This window comes from Caretta caretta, chromosome 3 (assembly GCF_965140235.1).
Source record: "Caretta caretta isolate rCarCar2 chromosome 3, rCarCar1.hap1, whole genome shotgun sequence".
Classification (NCBI taxonomy): Eukaryota; Metazoa; Chordata; order Testudines; family Cheloniidae; genus Caretta; species Caretta caretta.
In genome coordinates this window covers 29,701,875-29,727,226 of record NC_134208.1, presented here as the reverse complement: position 1 = coordinate 29,727,226, position 25,352 = coordinate 29,701,875, and the positions used below count along the sequence as shown (strand labels likewise).

Genomic DNA, 25,352 nt, shown 5'->3' with positions numbered 1-25,352 from the left:
GTGTAGAGTCGGCAGAGAGTGCTCTTAGCCAATTAGGGATTCCCCAGTGCTGAGGGAATGTTCTGCTCCCAGTTAGGGAAGCTTTACACGGTGACACAAAGGGCCTGCATTGTGGGACCAGAATCTGGTCCTAAATCTTTCATATGGGCAAAGGGCCTGATTCTGCTATAAACCATGTGTAACACCTGTGAAGACAGTGGAGTTGTGTGTGTAAAACCAGAGCAAAATCAGTTCTCAAAGGATTTTAATTTGCTATATTTTTCAGAGGGGAGGGGCTTTATTTTTAGGTCGACATCATTTGCAAGTGATTTATAATGGGCCTATAATGTTGATGTTTCTTTAGCTCCAGATCAGGTCCCTTTGATTGAGGATTTGGAACAGATATTCATGCGCTCGTGGCGGGAGTCGCACCTCTCTGAAATCCGTCAGTATCAACAGGCCATTCCACAGGCTTTCCCTCCGGTTCCCAGCCAGATTGCACCAATGACATCGGCCCAGCTTCCCTGGCTAGCTGGGCTGGCAGCCAGCTCTTGCAATGACAGCGTCCATATCATCGAGTGCAGTTACTCTCTGGCAGAGGGACTTTCAGAAATGTTTAAGCTGCTCATTGAAGGGAAGCTAGTGAAGACGAACTATGTGGTGATCATATGTGCTTGCAGAAACAGAGCATTAGATTCCTGCATTGCGGTAACAGGTGAGATCCCTAGCAAAAAATCTTGAGACAAACCTGGAAAACTCCATCATTTTCTGTTCTGAAAAGTTAGTTGGGTTAACTTGCTTGCATGCCCTTGCACACCCTTGCTTGTGTATGGGTGCCCTTACCCATGCTACTTGCTAACATGCTTTGCCTGTTGGTGGATGCAAAGGAGGGTTTTGCGCATGCACACCAGTGCATATGCAAATTTTGAGGTTGGGTTGAAGCCACATAGAAAATGTAGTTAAACAGTCCAACTTCTGTGTTTGACTGGAATATCTCCACTAAGGAGAGGTTTGAGCATGTTCTCAGTTTCACAAGGATGTTTTTTCTTTGTGTTCTCCCAAAGACAGCTGAAGTTCTATATAGGCTATGCTGATAATATTGGCAAGAATTCTTGGCACTCTACAGCTTTACTCAGAATAATGGGTTTGAATGTCTATGCAATAACTAAGATCTAAGGGTTCATTTTGAAAGCAGTATGGCTCCGATGAATGACCAGTCCAAGACTGTTTTCGTACAGTCTTTTCCATGTATTGCTTTGGAAACATGCTTCCCGAGACAAAAGACAAATAGAGGGGGAGCATAAGACTGTTTGTTTGGGGAGGTGGGAGAGAAAGATGCTGATTTCTGTTACTTTTGTTTTGGGGGAATATGCCTTTCGATAGGTATTGTTAGGGTTATTTTATAAATTAAGTAGAGAATTTTTATTTTAATTTGAACGGAATTCAAAATTGAAATTCAAATTAAAAAGAGCTTATTTTTTGTCTTTTAGGGAAGTACCAGGCACGAGTACTGTCTGAGAGCATGCTTACCCCAGCAGAGTATCAGAAAGAAGTTAACTATCAACTAGTTACTGGGAAAGTGGAAACATTGGGCTCTTTTTTTAGCACCCTTTGTCCAGGTACATAACATGCCATAAATAGACACAGTTCTAAGAGCCTGATCCTTGTAAGTCAGTGGGAATTGCAGGAGTTCATCACTTTTCAGGAACAGCGTATATAATAAGAATACGTACAAATGAGACAAGGAAGATCTGGGAAAGCACATTTGGTCTCTCCTTAAGAAATTCTCCTGGAATACGTCAGTTTATAAATGCCTATATTTGACTAAAAATGCATGAATGTATAGTTGTGTTCTATTTCTGACTGCGCAGGACAGACACATTGATGGGTGAATGTGTTTGATGCATGCACATAATTTCCGTTGATACCAATGAACATGCTCAGATAAAGAGGAGAATTTGAGTACTCCCCTTCCACACCTCAGCATGCACTCAATCCTGAGCTCTCTAAAATGAGAGAGAGAGTAGTACTGAGCCACCAGTAGGGCTGCTGATCATGACTCCTTTCCACTTGCAATCCAGCAAGGTGAAGTAAACAGAGGGGTGCTGGTGCTGCAGGCCGGGGAGCTGGCAAGAACAGTGTGCCCAGCATACATCATGAGCAGAGCTGAGTGAATGAGGGGTTTTGGTTTGGGGGTCTAACCAAAAAAAAAGAAAAAAAGGTTTGAAATGAATTATTTTGGGTTTTGTCACTGAAACCAAAACCAAAAAAATAGCCAAACAAGCAAAACATAATTTTGGATTGAAAAACACTCAAAATGAAAAAAAAAACAACCCAAAATAAAATGGAATGGTTTTGGTTTTTCCTTTTGTTTCATTTTTGGAGGTTTTTCTCCTTTTTCTTTTTAAAAAATAAATATAGCTAAATTTCAAAATGTCATTTTGAAACAAAAAGTCAAATATGTTTTGTTTCAAAATGGTGAGAATGAACTGTTTTGACTTTTTTAAAAAAAGGGGTTTTTTTTGTTTGTTTTTTTTTTTGGCCAAAACTATTTGCCAAATTTGACCTGAATTTGTGAATAGTTTCAGTGCCCAGAAAAATGCATTTTTTAGCAAATTTACTCTTTGCCAAAAAAGTTTCACCTAGTTCTAGTCATAAGCCATCAACTAACCATTTGAGAGTGATTATGTTTTCTTAGAACCATCAGACGCATTTCTATGTCGGTTGCTGCCTCTGCCCCCATTTTCTATTAAGTATGACTCTCACAAGCACTCAGGTGCTTCTTTTCCTTGGGCAGTAAGAGTAACTGAAAATCCTCCGAATAGCAGCCATGCACATCATGTTCACTCACTAGATTGCAGTTAAGAATCTAGAGCCTGATGCTGCTCAGTTCACTCCGGGTGTACTAATGTGTCTCTGCACAAGTGCTGAGCAAACTGAGCACTCAGTGCTAACGCTGTGTCCTGTATATCTTTCAACAAGACTGAACAGGTTGTAAGGAGGATCCTTATGTGGCTGGATATACCATGATATACAGTGGCACTATTCAGTAAAATATGTGTCTGTTTTCTGCATTATGCATTGCTAGAGAAGCCCATATTGCAGGCTTACATGGGCTGCAGAACTTGTTTCGTAAACATCACTTACTGGGATTTAGAAATCAAACTAAGTCTGCAGTGACTGAACTAAAAGTTTCAGAGTAACAGCCGTGTTAGTCTGTATTCGCAAAAAGAAAAGGAGTACTTGTGGCACCTTAGAGACTAACCAATTTATTTGAGCATGAGCTTCCGATGAAGTGAGCTGTAGCTCACGAAAGCTAATGCTCAAATAAATTGGTTAGTCTCTAAGGTGCCACAAGTACTCCTTTTCTTTGAACTAAAAGTAAGGTTTTATAAGCAATTCAGGTTTGCATTATATTTTATTTTATTTAACAAATAAATTACAATGATATAAAAAGAGACCATATTTTAAGACATAAATCCAAGATGGCAGAGTTAAGATTGAGTGTACAACCTTACTTCTCTTGTGCTCCCTCGTTTCTGAGTATTCCATTTTTTAGTTTACTATGACTCTCTATCCAGTTGGCTACACTGCCTAAATAGGGAGGAAGGATGGACTATGGATAAAGCTCTAGACTGGGACTTTTAAGACCTGGGTTCTATTTCCAGTTGTGCTGCTGGATAACCTTGGACAAGTCACTTCACCACTCCCTGCCTCAGTTTCCCCATCTGTAAAGTGGGTTTAATGATACTGACACCCTTTGTTAAGCACATTCATATCTTCAGATGAAAAACACTGTATAAAAGAGCTAGGGATTGTCTGATTTTTTAAATTTAACATTGTATTAAGTCTTGTGCTTTGCAGGGAATCTTATCTAATGACATTCTTTTATTTTTAAACTTATCCCTTACACTATGGTTGGGACCTGCCTATCCCTTTCCTGTGGGATGATACAGATATATATTTGACCTGGGTTCCATTAACATAGGTCCTGGTTCTCTTGTCTCTTACATCCATTTTCTATTGGTGTAATTCCATTGACTTCAATGAGGTTAGTCCTGATTTACAATGATACAAGTGAGAGGAGAAACTGGCCCATAGTTTCTTTGCCCTGGGTGTTGGTTTGGTTCTGTTATGACTATGGGAACAATTCAGAGAAGAGTTTAATTGTGTACCATGGATACTAATATCCACTGTCCTTTCAATGTGGTAGATGGTGACATTGAGGTTCTGCTGGACAAGTTTTATCAAGAAAACCAAGGCCAGAGGTCTTCATCTCTTTCTACTTCAGTGAATAAGCCAACAGCATTGGATATAACTGGAGCAGCTGTGTGCACAAGTAAGTAATGAAGGTGTCTGAAGATGTAGCAGAGCAGAGTGTCTCTCCTTCAAGACAAACTAAGGCCATGATCCTGCAGTTGGATCTGTGTGGGCAGAGCCGTATCCCTTTGCAGAGTCCCAAACTCAGGTTAATAGAAACTCGTCTTGCTTTGGTCCTCCAGGTTTGCATGGATGGAAGTTCCACTTCCTTCCTGTGGATCTCCTAGTCTCTGGACGTTAAGGTCTGGACCTTAAACTGCAGCAGCTGAGCTTCAGTCCTGAGGAGTTTGAGATTCATAGGATTAAAAGAGGATGGTCCACAATTATGCAAATACCCAATTTCACAAAGGTTTCTTGGATGCCCCTTTAGTTTTCCTGAAAGCAGAGTCCTAACTCAATAAGCAAGCTACTTCAAAGACTGCCAGACTTTAGGGAGAGTTTGTATAAGATTAGACTGCAGTCATTCAACTGAACAGATTTTTCCCTCTTTCCAGGTTATAATGTTGAGCGGCATCAGATTCGTCCATTCCAGCTAGCGGTGGCTCAGAAATTGCTGTCTCACGTTTGCTCAATTGCTGACTCCAGCACTCAAAATCTTGATTTGGGTTCCTTTGAGAAAGTTGATTTTCTGATTTGTGTTCCTCCATCTGAAGTCACCTATCAGCAGACACTGTTTCACCTCTGGCATTCAGGTGCTCATTATTAGCTAGCTTTATTTTATATATGTACAGGAAATTGTTAGCTGCATTTGGGTTTGGAAGGACTGACCCCTGTTCCATTTCTTTAGGTGTTTTATTAGAACTTGGCTTAGAAAAGGAGCAGCTTACAAAGCAGAGGATGGAACAGTATGTTGTGAAGCTGGATGCCGAGGCACAGACTAAATTTAAAGTCTTTTTGCAAAACTCTATGCAGAATCCACATACACTGTTTGTACTAATCCATGATCATGCACACTGGGATCTTGTGAGGTAAGAACAGCTTCATTCTTAGGCCATTTTTAGAGAGATTATTATTAATTATTGTTATTGTTTGTATTCTTGGATCATTGCTTCATCTATGTCATCCCCCCGTATGCATCCCTCCACTGGCTTCCCCTTTCTATGCATCAAACATAAATGCTTCCTTTTAAGGCCCTTGGTGATCTAGCTGCACCCTGCCTATCATCTCTTATGCTTTATCGAGCCATCAATGCCAGCCTTCATTGTCCATCAGTTACATTTTCCCACAAGTACCTTCATGCATTCTTTCAGGCTATCCCTTATGTATTGGAGGAGCTCTGTGTAAATATGTGCAAAGGTACCACAATATCCACCTTCACATCTCTCCTTCAAATGCCCCTCTGCTGCAGTGCTGCAGAAACTCCACTAGTGGCTGGGCAGTTGGTATGATGTGCTAGCTGCTTATTACTAGAGCAAGTTAGAAACTTTTCTGATGGCATGTTTTTTTCAGTTTAAAAATGCCAATTTTGTCAAAATCAAAATGTTCTGTGGTTTCTGCCAGGTCACCCACCCACACCCCCAGCTCCTGGGAGAACCCGGGCTCCCAGCTCTTCAGCAACATGCCTGGAGGGGGGCCTTGAGAATCAGGGGGCATATTGCATTTGAGAAACACCAGAATGCTCTTACTGCAGGAATGTGTCGGTGTTTCTAAAATAAAAAAGATGGCATTTCACTTCTGGAAGGAATGTCAAGGTTTTGACAGTTTGTCCTGATTCAGGATGAACATTTTTCCAAAACATTGAAATTTTTCACAAAAGTGAAATTCAGTTTCCCTACCAGCTTATTATACCAATCATAATTTATTGGAGGATGGGTGAGATCCCAGAGGACTAGAGGAAGGAAGACATAGCACTTACCTTTAAAAGGGGGAACAAAGATGATCCTGGGAATTATAGACCAGTCAGTCTAATGTTGATACCTGGAAAGATACTGGAGCAAATTATTAAACAAGCAATTTGTATGCACCTAAAGGATAATAGGGTCATAAGTAAGAGCCAATATGGATTTGTCAAGAACAAATGCATCACGAAAGGGTCTTCCTGGTGGCATTATATGGTTGTCACATTTGTTCTGTTTTATCGACACCTCCCATGTATTTGTTGACAGGGTTACTGGCTTAGTGGATGAGGGGAAGCTGTAGACTTGATATATCTTAATTTTAGTAAGGCTTTTGACACAATCCCACATGACATTCTTATAGGTAAACTAGGGAAATGGGCCTAGATGAAATTACTGTAAGGTTGAAGTGCTAGTTGTTGAAAAACTATATTCAAAGAACAGTTATCAATGATTTGCTGTCAAATTGGGAGGACCTATATAGTGGGGTTCCCCAGAGGTCTGTCCTGAGTCCAGTACTAGTCAATATTTTGATGAATGACTTAGATAATGGAGTGGAGAGTATGCTTATAAAATTTTCAGATGACACCAAGCTGGGAGGGGTTGCAAGCACTTACCAGGACAGGTTTAGAATTCAAAATGATCTTGACAAGTTGGAAAATTGTTCTGAAATCATCAGAATGAAATTTAATAAAAGCAAGTACAAACTACTTCACTTAAGAAGGAAAAATCAAATTGAAAATAACTGGGTAGGCAGTAGTACTGCTGAAAAGGAACTGGAGGTTTATAGTGAATCACAAATTGAATATGAGTCAACAATGTGAAGCAGTTGCAAAAAGGGCAAATACCACCCTTGGGCATATAACAGGAGTGTCATATATAAGACATAGGAGGTAACTGTCCTGCTGTACTCAGCACTGGTGAGGCCTCAGATGGAGCATCGTGTCCAGTTTTGGGTGCCACACTTGAGAAAGATGTGGACAAAAGATGTGGACAAAAAATAATTAAAAGTTTAGAAAACCTGGATTTTGAGGAAAGGTTAAAAAAACTGGACATGTTTAGCCTTGAGAAAAGGAGACTAGGTGGGACCTGATAGGTTTTCAAGGTCTTTAAACACATTAAGGGCTGTTATAAAGAGGACGGCACCTGACCACAGTCCCCAGAGGACCACATGGCTGTTGGCAATTGCTGTGGTGCCAGCCCCTTCTCAATCTCCTCGTGCAGTACGCTAGGGGCTGAGGGAAGTCTGCGATCACATCCCCTAGCCTGCAGTGTAATCCACCGTGCCAGGGAGTTTCCAGCTGAGGAGATATGAAGTTTGCTTCCCCCTTCCTTTGTGTCACTGGAGTGGTGTGCAAAGAGAGCAGAGTAAGCCCAAAGAATCCAGTCCCAAATTTCTTGTGGGTGGTTCACTGTGCTTTCGTGTCCAGGTTTGAGATGATGACATGCATGAATTTGTCACAAGTGTACATTTATACAAATCACTTTGGAGAGTTTGGCGTTTCTTTTTGCAGCGCTGTTCACAGCCTTTATCCTCAGGCGGAACCATCTGTGGGACTTGTTGATAGATTGTTGAACTGCAGAGAGGTGAAAGAAGCTCCCAACATTTTGACACTCCATGTGACTTCCTTCCCCTATGCTCTGCAGACACAGCATACTCACATCAGCCCGTACAATGAAATCCACTGGCCTTCGTCATATAGCAATGTAAGATGGATGTTTTCAGGATTTTGGGTTCATTCAGTAGCTATTTTACGTTTACATGTTCTGAAAAACACTGGAGACCACGTGTTTTTGTAAGCGAAATGATGAATAATGATGTCTGCGTCACTCCTCTCTCTCCTCTTCCTCATTCAGTCTGTAGATGTGTCTCTCTTATTCTTCCATCTCTTCTCCTTTTTTGTTCCCCTTCTGCCACTCACCTTCCTTCCATTTCTCCCCTTCCTTTCCCCAGTATCTATCAGTCCCTTTTCAGTCTATCCCCCATGCCTTTTCTCTTCCATACAGTCTGTCCCCTTCCAGTCCTCACCTCACTGTTTCTCCCGTCCCAGTCTCCTTACCCTCCACCACAGGTTTTGATGGCTCGTGGAAGGAGCAGCCTGAAGAGAAGCACTGGTTCAGGAGCTGCTTAAAGAAGAGCCCTTGATATCCTTCCCCTACTGTCTGGCCCTTTTTCTTTCCTCCTCTCAGGGGAAACCTATTTCTATCTGCTCCCAATGAGAGGTGGTTGGCAGGACAGAACAGGGTAAGCTACCTGAAATGGCATGTGTGGCATTGCTATGCTGCATTGCAGCATGGCACAGCTATGGGAGACAGATGACCCTGAGGCGACCAGATGTCCTAGGAATCCAATGAAATTTGTTGAAGCCTCCAGTTTCAATAAAACCACTCAGGACATCTGGTAACTGTAAATGTATGTGGCGTTGGATCCTTAGCTACTGAGAATGGGGGGGGGGGCTGTGCTTTTTGTAGTGATCCAAATTTTCTTCCCCACCCCCACTCTTTTTTGGTGAGCTACTCACACCACTAAGGTATGTCACATTTTCATACCTCACTTGCCTATGCCTAAAAGAAATGAAGGTGTTTATTTGCAGACCGGATCTTGAGGAGCATTTTGTTCCATCTCCATGAGCACTAATGTCATCATCCAGGTCTCTGGGCCATGCCTTTCTCTCTGGAGGGCTTCAATACCTTATTGGGTGGAAGAAGTCCTACGGTGTCATTCTGATGTCTAGTCTATTTAGGACAGAACTGATGTAACTGCCAGCTGTATTAAGCATCCATAAACTTTATGTAAATATTTGTTAACAATAATAAGTGGATTATAATATTGGGAGTGTGTGATCCTGAGTGCTCAGAGGAAGCTGCAAAGACCATGACTGCTCCCTCCACTGAAGGCATCTGCCTGCTTCTTACAAAGTGGTACTTACAATCATAGGTTCTAATCTTCATTGTTTTTGAATTCTGAGAAAGCAGGAGGCTCCTAAAAGTTTTTTTTATTAAATCTTCACCTTACCAAGAGATCATTGCATTTCCTCTCATGTATACATCTCACTGCGGTTTTCCATGCTTTTGGTACCTCTATCTTAGGCTTCATTCATATTCTCTACATGGGAATAACCAGAATGCAGTTAGTGTGTGCAAGGTGCACCAGTGAGAGTGCATTATACTAACTATCAGAAAAGTTCCCTAGCCGTTTTTCTGACATTTTTTTCAAGATTTTTTTCTTAAGACTTTTTTTTTTGGCTCATACTTTTACTGATGCGTGGAAAGATGATGTGTCAAGTAGTTCAGAACTGTGCAGTATGTGCAGAACTGTGCGCAAGATAAAAATACATATAAATCTACCCAGATCCTCAGCTTGAGTTAATTGTAAGTAAGCTTCACTGAAGTCATTGGAATGACACCAATTTAAACCTTCTGAAAATGACCTATTGTAAGTATGAATGTGTGTGTGTATGTATGTGGATTTTTGTGTGTGTATGTGTACGCGATATAAAGAATGTCTATATGTTGGTGATGGTAGATTGATGAATTATTTATAATTTATAAATGTTTTTATCCTTAAATTGCCTGTTGCCTTATTTACTTTAGGGAATAGATCTATACCATGAAAACAAGAAATATTTTGGGTTGTCAGAATTCATTGAATCCACCCTTTCTGGACACAGCCTTCCGTTGCTTCGATATGACAGCTCTTTTGAAGCTATGGTCATGGCTTTAGGAAAAAGGTACAGTACATTCTTTGGTTTAAAGCATTATGAAATATGAGAGGTAGCATGGTCCAGTGGGTGAGATACTGGGCTGCAAGTCAGGAGACCTGGGTTCTTTCTGTTCCTGGCTTTGCCACCGACCCGTTGTGCGTCCTAGGGCAAATCACGTTACCTCTCTTTGCCTCCTTTTCTGCTTCTACCCTTTGTAAGTTGTTGTTATTTAGACTGGAAGCTATTCAGGACAGGGGCACTCTCTTGCTATGTGCACGCCTTCTAGCACAGTGAGACCCGGGTCTTGGTTGGGGCCTATAGATGCTACAGAAATAATATTACAAGCAAATCTTGTGTTCAAAGTGAAATGTTAGAAATTAACTAACCCCCAGCCAATATTTTTTGACTGCTTCCCTGCTCTTACAGTAACTAACTTCATTAGCTTAATTAGTTTTATGTGTGAACTAACAGACCAAAATGTATGGGAATATCTGAAATATAGTACAACTGCCTTAATGGTCAAAAGTCGTGGGTTTAAACGCCTGCGTTGTAACCATCAGGAGTTTGCATTCTGAGTTGCCGTATAATTTCTGTGCTTAGGCTCAGGTGTTATTCAGTCAATATTGGGAGTGTGATTCCATTCTGAATTTGGCTGGCTATCAAAAAACTGATTTTAACATAAAACATTTGTAAATATTTTAGTCAGACCACAAAGAGCAGGTGAGATTTCACTTTGGCTCATGGGGTTAAATCAATGAAAGACTCAGTTAGGGAGAATGCTGTAGAACATCATCAGAGCTTGAAAAAATGATGCCAGCTAGTTGATTTGCTCCATGTGGAGGGAGTCAGATTAAAAATGTGGTTACTCCAAGTATATAGCAATTGTTATTTAGGTATATTTTTGCTTGCACAAAAGTCCAGTAGGACTCCTTGGAGATGTTGGGGTGTGCAAGGAATAAAAGATTGAGAAAGCAGAACTTTGCAAAATGGTACTAATGACTGGGAGAATCTGTTTGTATTAGGGCTCAATCCAGCTCTTTCTATTGATTTTAGTAGTAGTTGAGTCAGATCTTTCATGAGTAAAGTGAGTAAAAAGCAGGGATAATGCACTATGAGGAGTACTTTGTTCATTTATATGGCAAGTGCATTTTAGTTTTGATTAATACATAGTACTCTAGCAAATATCCAGTAGTATGTTTTGCAAATGTGATGAAGTCTTAATAATAACATGAGATAATATATACATCTATACTGAGAAGTGGAGAGATTGCGCTATTGGTCTTGGAATTACAGGATCTGCAGATTAGCAGTGGGTCAATGAGGTTCTACTGTGTATTGGACATGATTTTTCACCTGGATTAAATTTTGAGTTTTAATAATTTTTACAAGGGTAGAATTCTCACTTTAATTCTAGGATTCTAATGCTTCACAATTTATTTCAGATTTCCCAGATTACACAGTGCAGTGATAAGGACATTTGTCCTTGTACAGCATTACTCTGCAGCTATGATGGCAGTAAGTGGTCTGTCTCAGATGAAGAATTACACCTCAGTTGAAACTCTGGAAATCACCCAAAACCTTATAAACTCTTCAAGGCAATGTCCCAGTGGTCATGGCTTCATGGTGGTGTTAAGAATTCCTTGCATTCCATTGGCTGCTGTGGCGTATGAACGACTTTATCACGTAAGGGAAAGACTATCCCTCACAGATAATTTTGAAATCATCTTGGGAAATCCTAATTCTGGAATCACCATAGGGAAGCACTTTGTGGAGCAACTAAAGGTAACTTGCGGAATGACATTGCCTGAAAAGAATCTCTGAGGAGCAGTGCTTTCAGTGATGGGTGGTCATATAAAGGTTTTATTGGTATGAGATTTGGATGTTAGTGATGGAGATGGCTATTTCCCAGCAAAATTAAAATACCCTAAAGAGCCTGACTCCTATCTATCAGACACATCCATCTGTCATTCCTATAGCCAGCTTCTGATGGCTGCACAAGAGGGCCTTTACAAACGTGAATAGAACTCCCAACCACCAACAGCTTCAGCCCCAGTCAGCTTCATTGCACTGGACTGGGGCATCAATGAATCAGAGTGGTGGTAAAAGACCAAGTGAAAATGAAAGCTACTTTTGGTTTGGAAAAACCTTTACCAGAGCAGTGAGGTTTCCCCTTGTGAGCAAACCTCAGTGACCAGTTTGGAATTGAATTGCACAGCCTACCACGCATAAAGGCTTTGAATCAGTACACCTACCCACAGGTTTCTGATTGGTCCAGGTTTTCCAAGCATGGTGCCTAATGTTTTCTGGACCTTATGTGATTTTGTGATGAAAATGCTGGAAATAATAGATTAATAGATTTTTAAGGTGAGAAAGGACCAGTATAATCACATAGTCTGACCTCAAGCATAACACAAGTTGAAGTCCACAGACACTACCCCACTGAGTACAAATGCTATCACCACATATTAAAACAAAAATATGTGTATTCTCTAAGTTAGGACTGTTCTTACATTCTGAGTCTGATTCCTGTTGTCTATCTACTTAGCTCAACCAAGCTGAGGAAGAGGGCCTGATTTTGAACTCATTCTGTTATAAATCAGGAATAACTCCATACTGCAAAGCTGATATAAGTGAATTCAGAATCACATGCCATGTTGTCTTAGGTGTCTTGTGCAGCACTGCATATCCTGTTGGTGCTTAATGAATAAATAAGGACCAGATAGTAATACCCTTGCTCCCACTGAGTAGTACCTTACTCATCAAGAAATCTCATCGACTAGGTACTAATCAGTGTGAATAAAGGTATCATCCAGTGGGCATGATTATCAAAGGGAAACTGACAGCTGTGGTTAGAAGACTGGACCAACAAAGGAAAACCTTTAGAGTGAGTAACTCTGCTTTCTGTCTTTGAAGATCAAGCTATACATCTTCACAATGGTTTCTCATGTTTCCTGGTGGAGCATTTGGATCTATATTTAGCCACTTATGGTAACAATTCATTAGAGTTCTGAGATATAGTCATATTATGGGGCTGTTTATTATTGATATAAAACTTCTGAAAGAAGATAAAACCATTTTGCAACTCAGGACCTTTCAATTTCGGGCCTGATCCTGCAATGATTTCTCTTGTGGAATATCTGCAGAATTAGGTCCATACAATAGACAATAAATCATTAGTTTCTTCATTCTTAATTGTGGCATATAAATATGCCCACCAATGTTTTTATATTCTGTGACAGATATGGCAGAAAATTGAAGATGTGGAGTGGAGGCCACAGACCTATTTGGAATTAGAAGGTCTGCCTTGCATATTAATATTTAGTGGAATGGACCCTCAAGGGGAAGCCTTGCCAAGGTAGGAAGGAAATACTGACAAATATTTCCATGATATTTGTTCATTCCCAATGGTTCACAACTTCGTTTTTCTCTGCACCCTTCAAATGGCTGAAAAATCATTCTGTGACCTGCTGTGTCCCATAATCCTTTGCGGGTGCAAAGGCGGGTGAAATTTGAGTGACAGGATGATTTTTGATAGTTTCTATATCAAAAAAGTGGAACGTTTGTGGTGTAGTAGGATGGTGGTAATGGTTGTGAGGCTGAGCTGTGGGGTGCAGTCTTTCATTTTCATAACATTCCCAATTATTCCTGTTTTATAGATGAGGAAACCAAGACACAAAAAGATCCCACTAACCCTTGATGTAGGTAGGTGCAACTCCCATTAACATCGGTGTTGTGCCTGCTTATGAATTAGTCCAAAGAGGTTAAGTGACATCCCTAGAGTGGAGAGGAAGTAAGTGTCAGAGCCAGGATTAGAACTCCGAAGAATCTGTCTCCTAAATGTATGCCTAGTGCATTAGATTATACTGCTTCAAGTAATAATAATGAAACAAAATAGTGCTGAATTTACTGAAAGACAGTGACCACTTCATATCATTTTGTTCTATCTCACACATCAGTTAAGTAGGCAATAACAAAATTCCTCATTGATTGTGTTTGCAAAAGAAATAAAGGTGTGGAATACATTAAATTTTCATAGTATCTTTTGGTTTCGTTCCAGATCACTGAGATATTGTGACCTACGTTTAATAAATTCCTCTTGCTTAGTAAGGACAGCTTTGGAGCAAGAGCTTGGCTTGGCAGCATACTTTGTTAGCTCTGAAATCCACATGGAGAAGGTGGTCGTGAATGATGTGTTGGAGAGTGATCCAGAGAAACTGAGCAGTACTGATAATGAAGATGAAGAAATAGTGACAGAAGGTAAATGAACCTGTGTAGTGCCAGTTCTCTTAAAATGTATTCAAACAGCAATTGTGTATTAAATACTAATACCATAAATTTCAGCTAGTGGGATGTACATTAGCCTTTAAGAGTGCAAAGCAAACTGTCAAAAGGAAGGGAACAGTAAATACATGAGTATACAGCGATTAGTAGCACAGGGTGCTGTAAAAGACTGGGAGACATTATTTGAATTTACAGTGGTGGTTTGTGTACTTTTGGAATTAAACTTATCAAATAATGTTAATTGTACTTACTACATATTGTGTCTTACAGTTGAGGAATGCAAAGAATTTTATTAACATTAATTAGTTGAACTTCAGAACCCTTGAAAAGTCATTATTTTACCCATTTTACAGATGGGAGCACTGAAGCACAGAGAGGATAAGTGATTGCTCAAGGAGGTCACATTGAAGGGACTGCTCAGCTGAATAAGGGTGGCAGAATAGGGGCCAAAATTAACAGAAAGATGTACTGTGACCAGCAGCTTTGAGAGGGGGATGAAATTATATTGTTATCAAAGGGAAAGGTACAGTCTGATCCTGAAGCTGGTTTCGCATCCCATTTTAAGGGTAGTCATCTGGTAGTACCAACATAGGGGCTACTGTGTCACACATCCTCCATGCTGCTGGGATAGCAAAGAAGAGGAGGCATGACTAGCAAAGAGGGAATGGGGCTGAGATACCTCTGCACTATGCCAGGTCTTGGCTGCTTTTCTGACTCTCCGAGGCTGTTGCAACTCAGCCAAAGTTAGAACAGCCCTTAGGCTGCTCCACCATAGCCTAGGAAGAATGGCCACACTCAGAACAGCACCTGAATCTAGGCACCTAGATGAGTTTTAAGCCACTTTTGCCCAGCATCCCTTCACTTTATGCACTTTGGCCATAGCCGAGAATTGGTCTTTAGAATTTTAATTCTCCTCCATCCTCCCTCTTCTCATGAAACAGGCTCCACTTCAGAAAAGAGAAGTCCTGTCAAAAGAGAGAGATCACACTCCCATGACTCTGCATCTTCATCTCTCTCTTCAAAAGCTTCAAGTAAGACTTTATGATAATCTTTCTCAAGTGGTATTTAGGATGTAAAAGCAGCAATTCATTTAGCCTGGCAAATGAAGAATAAAAGACACAAATCATTAGGTTTTTGGCAAAACCTGTTTTAATGAACTTGCTAACTATTAAATTATAAAAAAATCTGAGCTTTCAAGAATCGTACTTCTGAGATCAAAAATAAAGAGATTGCCTCATGCTTGATCCATGAACGCATAGGCCATTGTACAGATCTCTGAGTGGGGTCATTGTATTATACAATAGTACCATATCAACAGAAATGTTCTTTAATATTTTTATGACAGGTACCAAGATGCAGATCCTCAGCTGGTGCAAATTGTCAGAGCTCCATTTGAAATCAGTGGACTCATGACAACTCACACCAGCTGAGGACCTGCCTCTGTATTTTCAAAGGACCTTCCTAAATTTTGCCTGAAAAAATGTTCATGAACTTTTTGGGGGGGCACTAGAATGTGTGCTCACAAATTTTAGAGTGTAGAGTGTTTCTTTTAGAAATGTTTGTGTTTTGTCAGTACTTTGCCCTGTACATTGAATATGTATTATTTCTTCCTAATCTGAAATTTGTTTAAGAACAGACCATTAAAGTTTTACTTCTGGGGAATTCTGCAACAAAAATATTAAAAATTCTGCACACGATATTTTAAAATTCTGTATAATTTATTTGTCAATATAATCATGCCAGTTTCAATTATTTTGGTAATTTATTTCAAAATACCTGTCAGAAAGTGTGTTTGTAACCATACAGACAAAATAAGATTCAGGAAATGTTTTTTGAAAATAGATTCCTTACTAGGCATATTAACACAGAACTTTGAGTCATAATTCATTTAAACTATAGTACAGAAATGTATTTCCCACGCCACTCAGAAACAGTGCAAAGGCTTGGGGGAGTCAGGGGTAATGGAGGAGCTGAGGGAAAGGGAATTAATTTCTGGCAGTCTGGGAGTGAACCTGGAGGGTTGTTGGATGGGAGAAGTATGGAAGTTTTTTTTGCAGGGGTGAGGGTGGGGAAAGGGATTGTTAGGGAGTTGGGGACCATCTCCCATGCAGACCCTGGCTGACCCCTAGCCTTTCCCATTCATTCAGGCATATCTGCCCTGTCCCTGTCTTTCCCTGCACCCTGCTTCCCGCAGTCCACATGTGTCCCTACAGCGGCAGCCCACTCCCATTTGATCCCTGGCTCAGTGCTGTCACCCTACTAGCTCTTGTGCCCCTACCCTAGTCTGTCCCTCCCAATAGCTCTTCTGAACCCCAGGTATGTCGCTGTAAGAAAATCAGCCTCTGCCCTCAACCTCTCTGTGGCTGGCTGTTCTGGCTCATGAGCTGTCTGCCCTCTGTTCTGATGCCACAACAGCCCCTGGTGGGCGAAAGGTGTAACTGCAGTGGCTCCCTGGCAGAATGTTTTACGGTATTCCGTGGCGAGAAAAAACGCTGTGGGGGAACATGAATTTGGCATGTGTGCAGTGGTGCAGAATTCCCCCAGGAGTAAAAGTTTTTGAAGCAATGTCAGGAGGTACTAAAAATTTTAATTTGTATGATGATTTTTTTTATGGGCAGAGACTAATGGAACAGAACAAAAATGTTCAATATGCGTTGTATCATACTTCAGTAAAAATATATAAATGTTTATGTGGAGGGTCACAATTTCATGGAATGTCACAAAACATGTTATGTTGCATTAGCTGTAAAATTAAATGTTCCAAGTTATTTCCAAATAATTATTGTTCACACCACAGCTATGAGTGTTCTGACTGTGAATTCTTTTGCCACAAGGCACAGTTGCCATTACAAATGGAAAAGCACCAAAAGGTTTGGATAAGCCCCCCCCTGAACATTTTTACTTTTTGACATGTATACTGTTCTTCAAAGTCAGGCTGCTGATCTCTTCTGCGCTGCCCTAGGATGACACTTGTGGCTTTGTTGGCCTGAATCTGTTTGCTAAAGAAAATCTCTTTGGCCAGTTCTTGCACGTGGATATGGGTCTTTGGCATGTTGTCACAGTAGTACTAAGTCCAAAATGTATTCACATTGTTGGTGACATTTTTATCGTTGTTATTCTGATATTGGTTGCTTTGGAGTATGCAGTTGGGCTGTCTCTTCCTGTTTCATGGTGACAAAGCAGGTGAGCATCCCTCATATGTGTTTGTGGAAAAATAGAAAGTCAAGAAAGGAACCACAGTATGTAACTATTGTGCATCACTTTTGGATCTCCCAGAAACTATGGAGTTCACACTTAGCAGGTCCCCCATAGCTAGTCATGACAGAGGGTGTTGTGGAGTAGGGTCTGGTGTAAGGGAGCATGATCTGTGAATTTTATTGTGAACACTCCCCAACTTTGTTGATCCATGTCTCATGGAGATTGCATCTATCTTTGATAGGCATAATCTGTGGAGTTCCTGCATGATGTCATAGGCATCTAGGCAGTGGGTTTATGGGAACTCTGGTTTTGGAGTGTGAATTGTATAACAGCTTTCTTGGAAATTGGTGCATGCCCTGAATTAGATGGTTGAAGTCTACTTGACTTTATGAGATTGTTTGTTTATATCAGTGCTGACAATCATTTTTTTCTTTTCTTTTTTTTTTGTTGCTTGCGGGGAGAGTCCAATAAGTGCTATGGAGATCAGTGCCTCAGCAAACTGGCTATTTTGAAAGCTGATCTGAGAACTGCTGATCATTTGCATCTCCCTTTTGAAATCTTTGAGAGTTGCAGGTGCTCAGCAACTCTTAGAATCAGGGCCTCACCTTCCAGGATGCTGATAAGTGTAATGTTAATGGGATTCCGGTAGAACATTTAGGATCAAAATCATGCCTACATTAAAACTGTTATAGTTGTATGTATGGTGGGGGAAATAACCTGTGACAAATAAATTTAAAAAAAATTTTTTTTAAACATTTCTCGAAGAAATGGAAAATTTAACAACCATAAGGCTCAGTGCTGAAATTAGTGGGAACTTTGCCATGGATTTTAGTATTCCAAATTCGCATGGGCTTATTCACACAAATACTCCCATTAGTTTCAATAAGGCTACCTGTGTGAGTTAGGTGAACACAATTTGGCCCAACAGGAGCAGGCCTGGACTCACAGCTTTTGATGTCTGCATTATATCTTGTTTACTGTGGTTTGACAATGAAAAGTGTAATAGAAATGTTGTGGTTCAAGGTAGTTGCTGAAGAATCACATTACCCCATGTTGAAATACAGATTTTGTTTTTAGGTGCAGCATTCTGCATGGAATCATCTCCTCCTTTAGCAACACCAGGAGACATAGCAAAGTCACCCCACCTAGTCCTAAGCAGCAGTACTGAAGAGAACACACAGAACTGTGAAAGGCAAAGGCAGAAGGTAGAAAAGGGGGCGCAAACAGTGATCAGCAAGCACTTGCCAGTTGCAGCTGAACAGCTGGATTCAAAACAGAACATAAAAAGTGCCCAAATTTCCATCAACTCATCATCATCACCTTTCTCCTCTTCTTCCTCTTCCTCTGCACCTACTCACAACTCCTTCATCATGCAGACATCTCAGTGCTCCATGACTAAAGCATCAAAACAGCCCCCCATTGTTTTCCTGCCTAAGCTGGTGTATGACATTATTACTTCTACTGACAGCAGCGGACTTCCCAAGTCCTCTTCCCTCTTGCCTTATCATTCTGTGATGTGGGCGAGTTCTTTCCGCCCTGTCATGAGTAAAATGATGACCTGCACGGAACAGTCTCTATACTATCGCCAGTGGACAGTTCCCAAGCCAATCCATATGGACTACAATAATAGAAATGAGGGCAGAATGGACACCTTTCACCCAAGGAGGCTGCTGCTGAGTGGGCCACCTCAGGTGTGTAATAAGAATAGGGTATTATTATTGTTTTATTTTGATTAATTTTGTCTTCATCTCATTAAGCGCTAGGTTAATGAGATTATTATTCATACCTAATTGATTTTTTTCACTGGTGAAAAATAACCTCTCTTCTATGTTTTTATTACTGTATCCACCTTAGTTAAATAATCTTCCTCTCCTCACTGTTAACTTGAGGCAAGGACAATTAAGTTGTAGTGATATCTTTTTTTGTTGTCAATCTTTATACAATTAGTGTTGTGTTTTAAGGAAATGATGGTCTTTTTTTCTTTGAAAATACATTTTACACACCGCGCTGTCCCTTGCAGCTTGTTACAGACTAATAGGAGTTACATTTTAAATAAAGTTTGAATAGCCACACAGGGTCTATTTCTTATGGTCAAGCTGATTAGGGTGTGAAGTTGGCAGATTCAGCCACTTCCATCATGGTTTGCAGAGAAATAGAAGTTGTTGCAAATACAAGAGGGACTGATCCACTTCAACAGAGACAGCTGAACTTCTGGCCCAAGTTTTCAAATGACTTTGTAAGGACACTTGGAAGTAGGTAAAGACCTCAGGGAGCCTTTTTCCTCTTAAGTGCCTGAAGAATATTTAGCATGCGGCTATGAGCATGGTGTCTCTTCAATTCAATGCACATACTAGATACTAAATGTTCTGATGTTCCACTGAAGTTTTATGCAACATGCCAGGCATGGGGAAAACACCACAGCCGCAGAGAGAATATTGCATACAGCCCTCAGAAATTAGAAATAAATCCAAACTAAGGCAAAGACTTAGATTTCCAGTTTTTGTAACATTCACCCACTGACTAAAACCGGAGAAAGCCAGAGTTCAATCTTCCACTCACTCTTCTGTACGTGTGTATTGCAGAGGTCTCAGTACAGAAAAGACCACATTCTGCTCCCAGTTTAATAAGTGCAATGCATTGAAATAGATGGTGTCACACTGGGGTAAGTAAGAGTACAAATTGACTCTATCTATTTGCGTATGTAGGCACTTGCAAGTGCTGCTATAAATGTATAGAGGGTATCAGATAGATCACTGAAGAACATCTCTTCACTGCTCTCCATCTCCATGATCAAAACTCTCAGTGTTTGCTGTGGATTAAGATATAAGTGTTCAAAAGAGACGAATGTGTGGTAAACACAGACAAGGTAAAAACTGATATATTGTGCAACAGATAGCTAGTATGTTTCCACATCCAAGAAAAACATACATTGATGTAATTTTGGTTGGAATTTTGCATGCCTAAAAATCAAGAAGTGCAAAGTTATGGTTCCCAAAGCTACAATAAGGGTACAAAATAACCCATATGTAGTAGTTCATATTACTATGGCATTAATTTGGCCGTACGATAACTGATTTCTGCCCACAGACGTATGCTTGTGGTTCTCAACAAAGTCAATGGGAGTCCTGTATTCATCTGAGGACAGAACTTGGCCCTTAACACACATATGCTATGTGTCATTGGCCAAGTATATGTAGAAAATATAGTCTGCTTATTTATTCATTTGTCTGCTTCTTGGGGCAGGAGTGCAAGCCTGATTTTGAGGGATTAAGTGGTACATAGGACTCAGGTTGACCCTCTGCACAGAGGTGAATTTCACCTCAGAAGAACACTGTCTGTTCTACAACTCCATCTCTTCTCTGACTGTCTCCAGAACAAAGGTTCTGACCTACAATTTCCAATTGAATTTAATGAGAGTTGGATCAGGTCCTAAAAATATTCTCAATGCATGTATTTATTGCATACTCACCAGTTCTTCCTGATTACACACCTGTTTCATACTGAATGTTTTATGGAGGAAATCAGGAATTAAATGTTTCATTTTATTAAATGTTTCATTTTTAGGGGTATATTCTCATTTTAGTATGTTGGGGAACATGGCTGGGCTGCTTAGCTCCATTTAATGTCTAAACCCCAAACATATTAAAGGGAATATATTCTAAAAAACCCCCAAACAGTTAAAGTATGTTGGTTGTTTTGGGCTTAATGTACGGTAGTATGTTGTCTATTCTAATGGAAAGGTGAAAGAAAACATATAGCAAATGTGAGCTCCTGTCTCACTTTAGAAATAAAGAGTTTTCTTTCCAGAAGTGTGTTCCGCTCATGGGCTTGTTTCATAACCATTGCACTATATGTGGAGTTATGCTACCTACTGCATTAAGAGGAATCAGTAGAAGATTTTGGCACCATAATGTCTTGTCTGAGCTCTTCAGAGACAAATCCAAACTAAGTCAAAGACTTAGATTTCCAGTTTTTGTAACATTAACCCACTGACTAAAACCACAGAAAGCCGGAGTTCATACTAGCCGATAGAGATCAGCTATTAGACATGCCATTCTAAGCGTATCCTTTCAGACACTAGAAAGTTGTTATCTTATCATACAACATAAAAAGTCAATTTAAGAAAAATTAAGCACTCTAGTGAACCAAAACTATAAGTATCACTGCTGAAATGTTTAGCATTCAGGAATTCTCCTCCTTCCCCTCATATACATAACACGTCCAAGGTTGACTAAAATGTCTTCTATATGGTTACTTTCCAGTCAAGGTATGTACACCCCTAGCACTATGTATGAAGCTCCGATCTCCACTGCGGCCTTTGGGTGATACCACAATACCAGTAATAAACAAATGATAAAAACTGCATGTAAGGACATCAACCAGTGGTCTGAATACATACACAGGAATAAAAGGGGCAAAACAGACTTGCCATTAGCTAACTCCAATACTTATTTTTCTCAGCAGCCTTTTATTTTGCTTCTTTTGAATGAAATATGGGGAGAAATTCTCTCACCCTATCTGGCGAACCCAAATCGTTAGTGAATGCAGGATGCCTCTGCATTTCTTAGCGTTACTGCCTTATATCCAGAAAGACAAATCTAAGCATAAAAGGAAGGAGAGAAGGTGCTTCAAGTTCCAAACCTACTAAATCTGAAACACTCACCCCATTCTATGGAACCACTGGACCATTACTTTAAAAGGTCTCCAGAGTACTATTCCTGATACTTCCTACTGGTTTCTAAGAAGTCTTGTTTCCCACCCATCACCCACCTTAGATTCTCAGCCTTTGGCACTCAAAAAACTCACTGAAGTTTTGTTTCATTAATACATCCTTTTGCACCATTTTTTTAGCTCTGAGGTAAGAAGACCCTCTAGCATGTGGTCCTGAAGGCTGCATGCTTCTATGACATGCCACAGTCAGACCTTAGTATGGATTCTTCCCAAGGTCTGTGGTTGGTGACCTGCACCTCTAGATTGTCCTTATTCAATTTTATCTTTGTCCCAAAGGGTTTTCAACAAGCTATTTATAGTCTTTTGATTCCACTTGAATGCATTCTTGGATAGCATTCTGGGTTGGACGGTCTCAAGATTTATTTGTAAGTTAATAGCATAAAGTCTTGTGTAAATTGGAAATTATCTACGCAGACTGCCTTTCAGATCCCCTGGGAATGGTTTTGGAAATTAATGAGGGAAAGAAGTCAACTTGCCCTAGAAATTTTGTTTATCTTCATGTCCATTGTCAAGAGTTCCTTTCACGTGAAAGGAGTTGGTAGACTCATACCATTTTTCAGTAGACAAGTGTCCACATTAAGAAACCCACTGAAACAATTATCTTTCTTGTTAGAAGTCTTAGCAGAGGGCAAAGAGTGATAAAGCATGGAGATAGTATTGCTGCTTCATCCCTGAGGTGAGCTCTCTAGAACAATATTAAGACACTGGTTGGGCAGTATGGATATATATGCACGGCTGTGAAAAAGTTTACCAGTTCTGTGGATATAAATTCATCATCCAGGGTGCTCAAATTTAATACCATCCATGACCACCAAATTCACTGAAATTTGGGGTGTTGTTTTTTTTGAAGAGATAAGTTTCTTTTATGTTCCCAAATTACATGCAAGAGGTTTGGTGCTATTGCTGGGTTTCTTTGTTGTGTTTTTGTACCCTGAAAACAGCACTTTCTATAAGTGTGGAAGCAGTCTAAGTCCTGTGAATGACTCTCTGAGATACAGGGTTCTCAGATGCTTTTGTTGTGTGAACCACAGCCTAAAAGAAAGGTTTCAGAGTAGCAGCCATGTTAGTCTGTATTCGCAAAAAGAAGAGTACTTGTGGCACCTTAGAGACTAACAAATTTATTTGAGCATAAGCTTTCGGAATGCATCCGATGAAGTGAGCTGTAGCTCACGAAAGCTTATGCTCAAATAAATTTGTTAGCCTAAAGGAAAGATTGTCTTCAGGGCAACCTCCCATCCATGACATCTTACACCACCTGCCCTACCACCCACAGATAACATCTCAGATTTCTAGAGCTTGTTGCTCACATGCAAAAATAATATTAGGAAAGTATTTAATGTATCTATTGTTAGATGTCTTTTAGTGCAACGTAACAGGTGGAAACAAGAAGAGCCAGCACCATCTGTGGACCATCAGCGTGTTTTCTGTGAACCACAAGTGTTTCACAGACCACAATTTGAGAACCACTCCTGTGGTCTGTTCAGAACTCTCTCACCTGGAAACTGGATTAGAAAAAATTATAGAAGTGTTTTTTCCATTTGCCATATTTTTTCAAATGTGAAGATTTGGAAGCACATTTTTAGTAGTAGAGATGATAAGAAAGTGGTCAATCAGATGGCTTGTACCACAGGAGTTGGTATCTGAGAGCCATTCCTGTCAATCATCCTGCTGTGCAGTGTCTGAAACCAGTGGAAAAAGGGGAGCCCTTTATGGTACATGTTATAACAGCACTTTGAATGTCTCTTCTACAAATCAACATGGTAGCACTTAAACCATTTTGCTGACTGGAATCTCACCCTCTGATTGCTGGACAGAAGGACCACCTGCTTTCAGTTTACCATAGATATCCATGGAAAGAATAATATCCTGGCTAAGATCTCAGGACTGCCTTTCCCCTTAAGCAGGTATTGTACTTTATAAATGTGTCTCTTTAGTACACAGAAATTGAATCCTCCCACCATTGAGCATCTTGTAAGGAAAACCTCAACTCAGATTCATTCCTAAATGTTGTCATCATAAGTAGTAAATACTGTCACATGGCATTCTGATTAAAAGGTTGGAATATAAATGTATCCCTAGTTTTTCATGCCCCAAATCATGGCAAATGTTAAGCAGAAATCAGACTAGTGAACGATTGCTGGTGCCACACATCTCTGTTTTCATAAATGATCTAAAAGCTTGAGATTTTTGCTTCTTCCCTTCTTGAGCCTTTTTCTTCCAAGACCTTGTCTGTTCTGTCTGCATCAGACTGCACTCCTCCTACTTTGTGTAGACAGAAAAAGAAACAGAGTGAGTGTTCTACATCAAGGTGGATAAAAGATTGCCTGGAACCCAAAACATCTCATCTAACAAGGCACTGGGCACTGCCACCTTTGGCAGTTATTGACAGTTATACAATACCTCTGCTTTCTTGTCGGCAAAGTTACCCCATCTGGTATTTTATTTACTTAGATTGATAGGGAGGCTAGATGTAAAAACTAAAGGTATCAGCAACAAGTGTTGCGGGCAGCTCCATTTACTGAGAAGGTCATGTTGCAAATCCATTCGCTCTAAAATTTTGCTTTCTGGAGCTGACAGTTGCCTTAATGAATGGAAAGCTGTTTTCCTGTTAAGGAAGTTTGTGTTCTATCAAAAGGAACTTGGTAACGAGATCCTGCCTATTTCAGCTATGAGGGGCATACATCTGAGCTACAGAGTCACCTTATTACAGTCAAATGGTCTATAAAATTATTCTCAAACTGAGACTCTGTCAAATTCACCCAATTTTGACATATTACTGATGATCTTAATGGAAATCCAAGTGTCACTTCAGATGAAATGAAAGCTCTGATAAAGACACGCAGAAGTAATCCCAAACATGGGAGACGATGTAGGTACTATACTCTTCTGGAACTAAGCACAATCAATTATACATTTGCATGAAATATTAGATGAGGGATCATTTCCAAGATATGAAATTTTTGTTTAGTTGATTCACAAATAATTGGACCCAGGTAGTCACTATAATATAACTATTACTTTCAGCTGTAGGGTCCTGATCTAAAACTCACTGAAGTCAATAAAAAAATTCCCATTGAATTCAATAGCCTTTGGATCAGTTCCTAGGTTAACAACTGAGAGTTCTGAGAGAAATCTGATTTAGTAGGAAGTGCTGGTACCAGTTTGCTGTTTGTCATCTTTAAAGAGAACAAATGTTACTTTTGTCTTGTTTCAGCTTCAAAGCCTCCTTCTTTCAAATGTAAAGTGAAATGAACGTTTATTCCATAAACTGTTTAAAATAATACAACTCTCATTAGACTCAATC

General features: G+C 40.1%; 1 protein-coding gene across 10 annotated transcripts in view; it reads left to right on the top strand.

Annotated features, from left to right (window-relative positions):
* The window catches only part of GREB1 (growth regulating estrogen receptor binding 1), a 150,367-nt gene that overhangs the window by 103,010 nt on the left and 22,005 nt on the right, over positions 1–25,352 (top strand). For 7 of the 10 annotated variants that reach the window (XM_075126411.1, XM_048845525.2, XM_048845526.2 and 4 more), the window contains 12 exons: positions 344–694; positions 1,470–1,598; positions 4,193–4,318; positions 4,794–4,991; positions 5,087–5,267; positions 7,649–7,841; positions 9,729–9,865; positions 11,281–11,620; positions 13,078–13,193; positions 13,896–14,095; positions 15,061–15,150; positions 18,395–19,008. In XM_075126411.1, the coding sequence (XP_074982512.1) occupies positions 344–694; positions 1,470–1,598; positions 4,193–4,318; positions 4,794–4,991; positions 5,087–5,267; positions 7,649–7,841; positions 9,729–9,865; positions 11,281–11,620; positions 13,078–13,193; positions 13,896–14,095; positions 15,061–15,150; positions 18,395–19,008 (2,675 nt within the window). Of the gene's footprint in view, positions 1–343; positions 695–1,469; positions 1,599–4,192; positions 4,319–4,793; positions 4,992–5,086; positions 5,268–7,648; positions 7,842–9,728; positions 9,866–11,280; positions 11,621–13,077; positions 13,194–13,494; positions 13,541–13,895; positions 14,096–15,060; positions 15,151–18,394; positions 19,009–25,352 lie in introns of those variants that run through there. The other 3 variants (XM_048845527.2, XM_075126410.1, XM_048845528.2) reach the window with 3 other exon arrangements.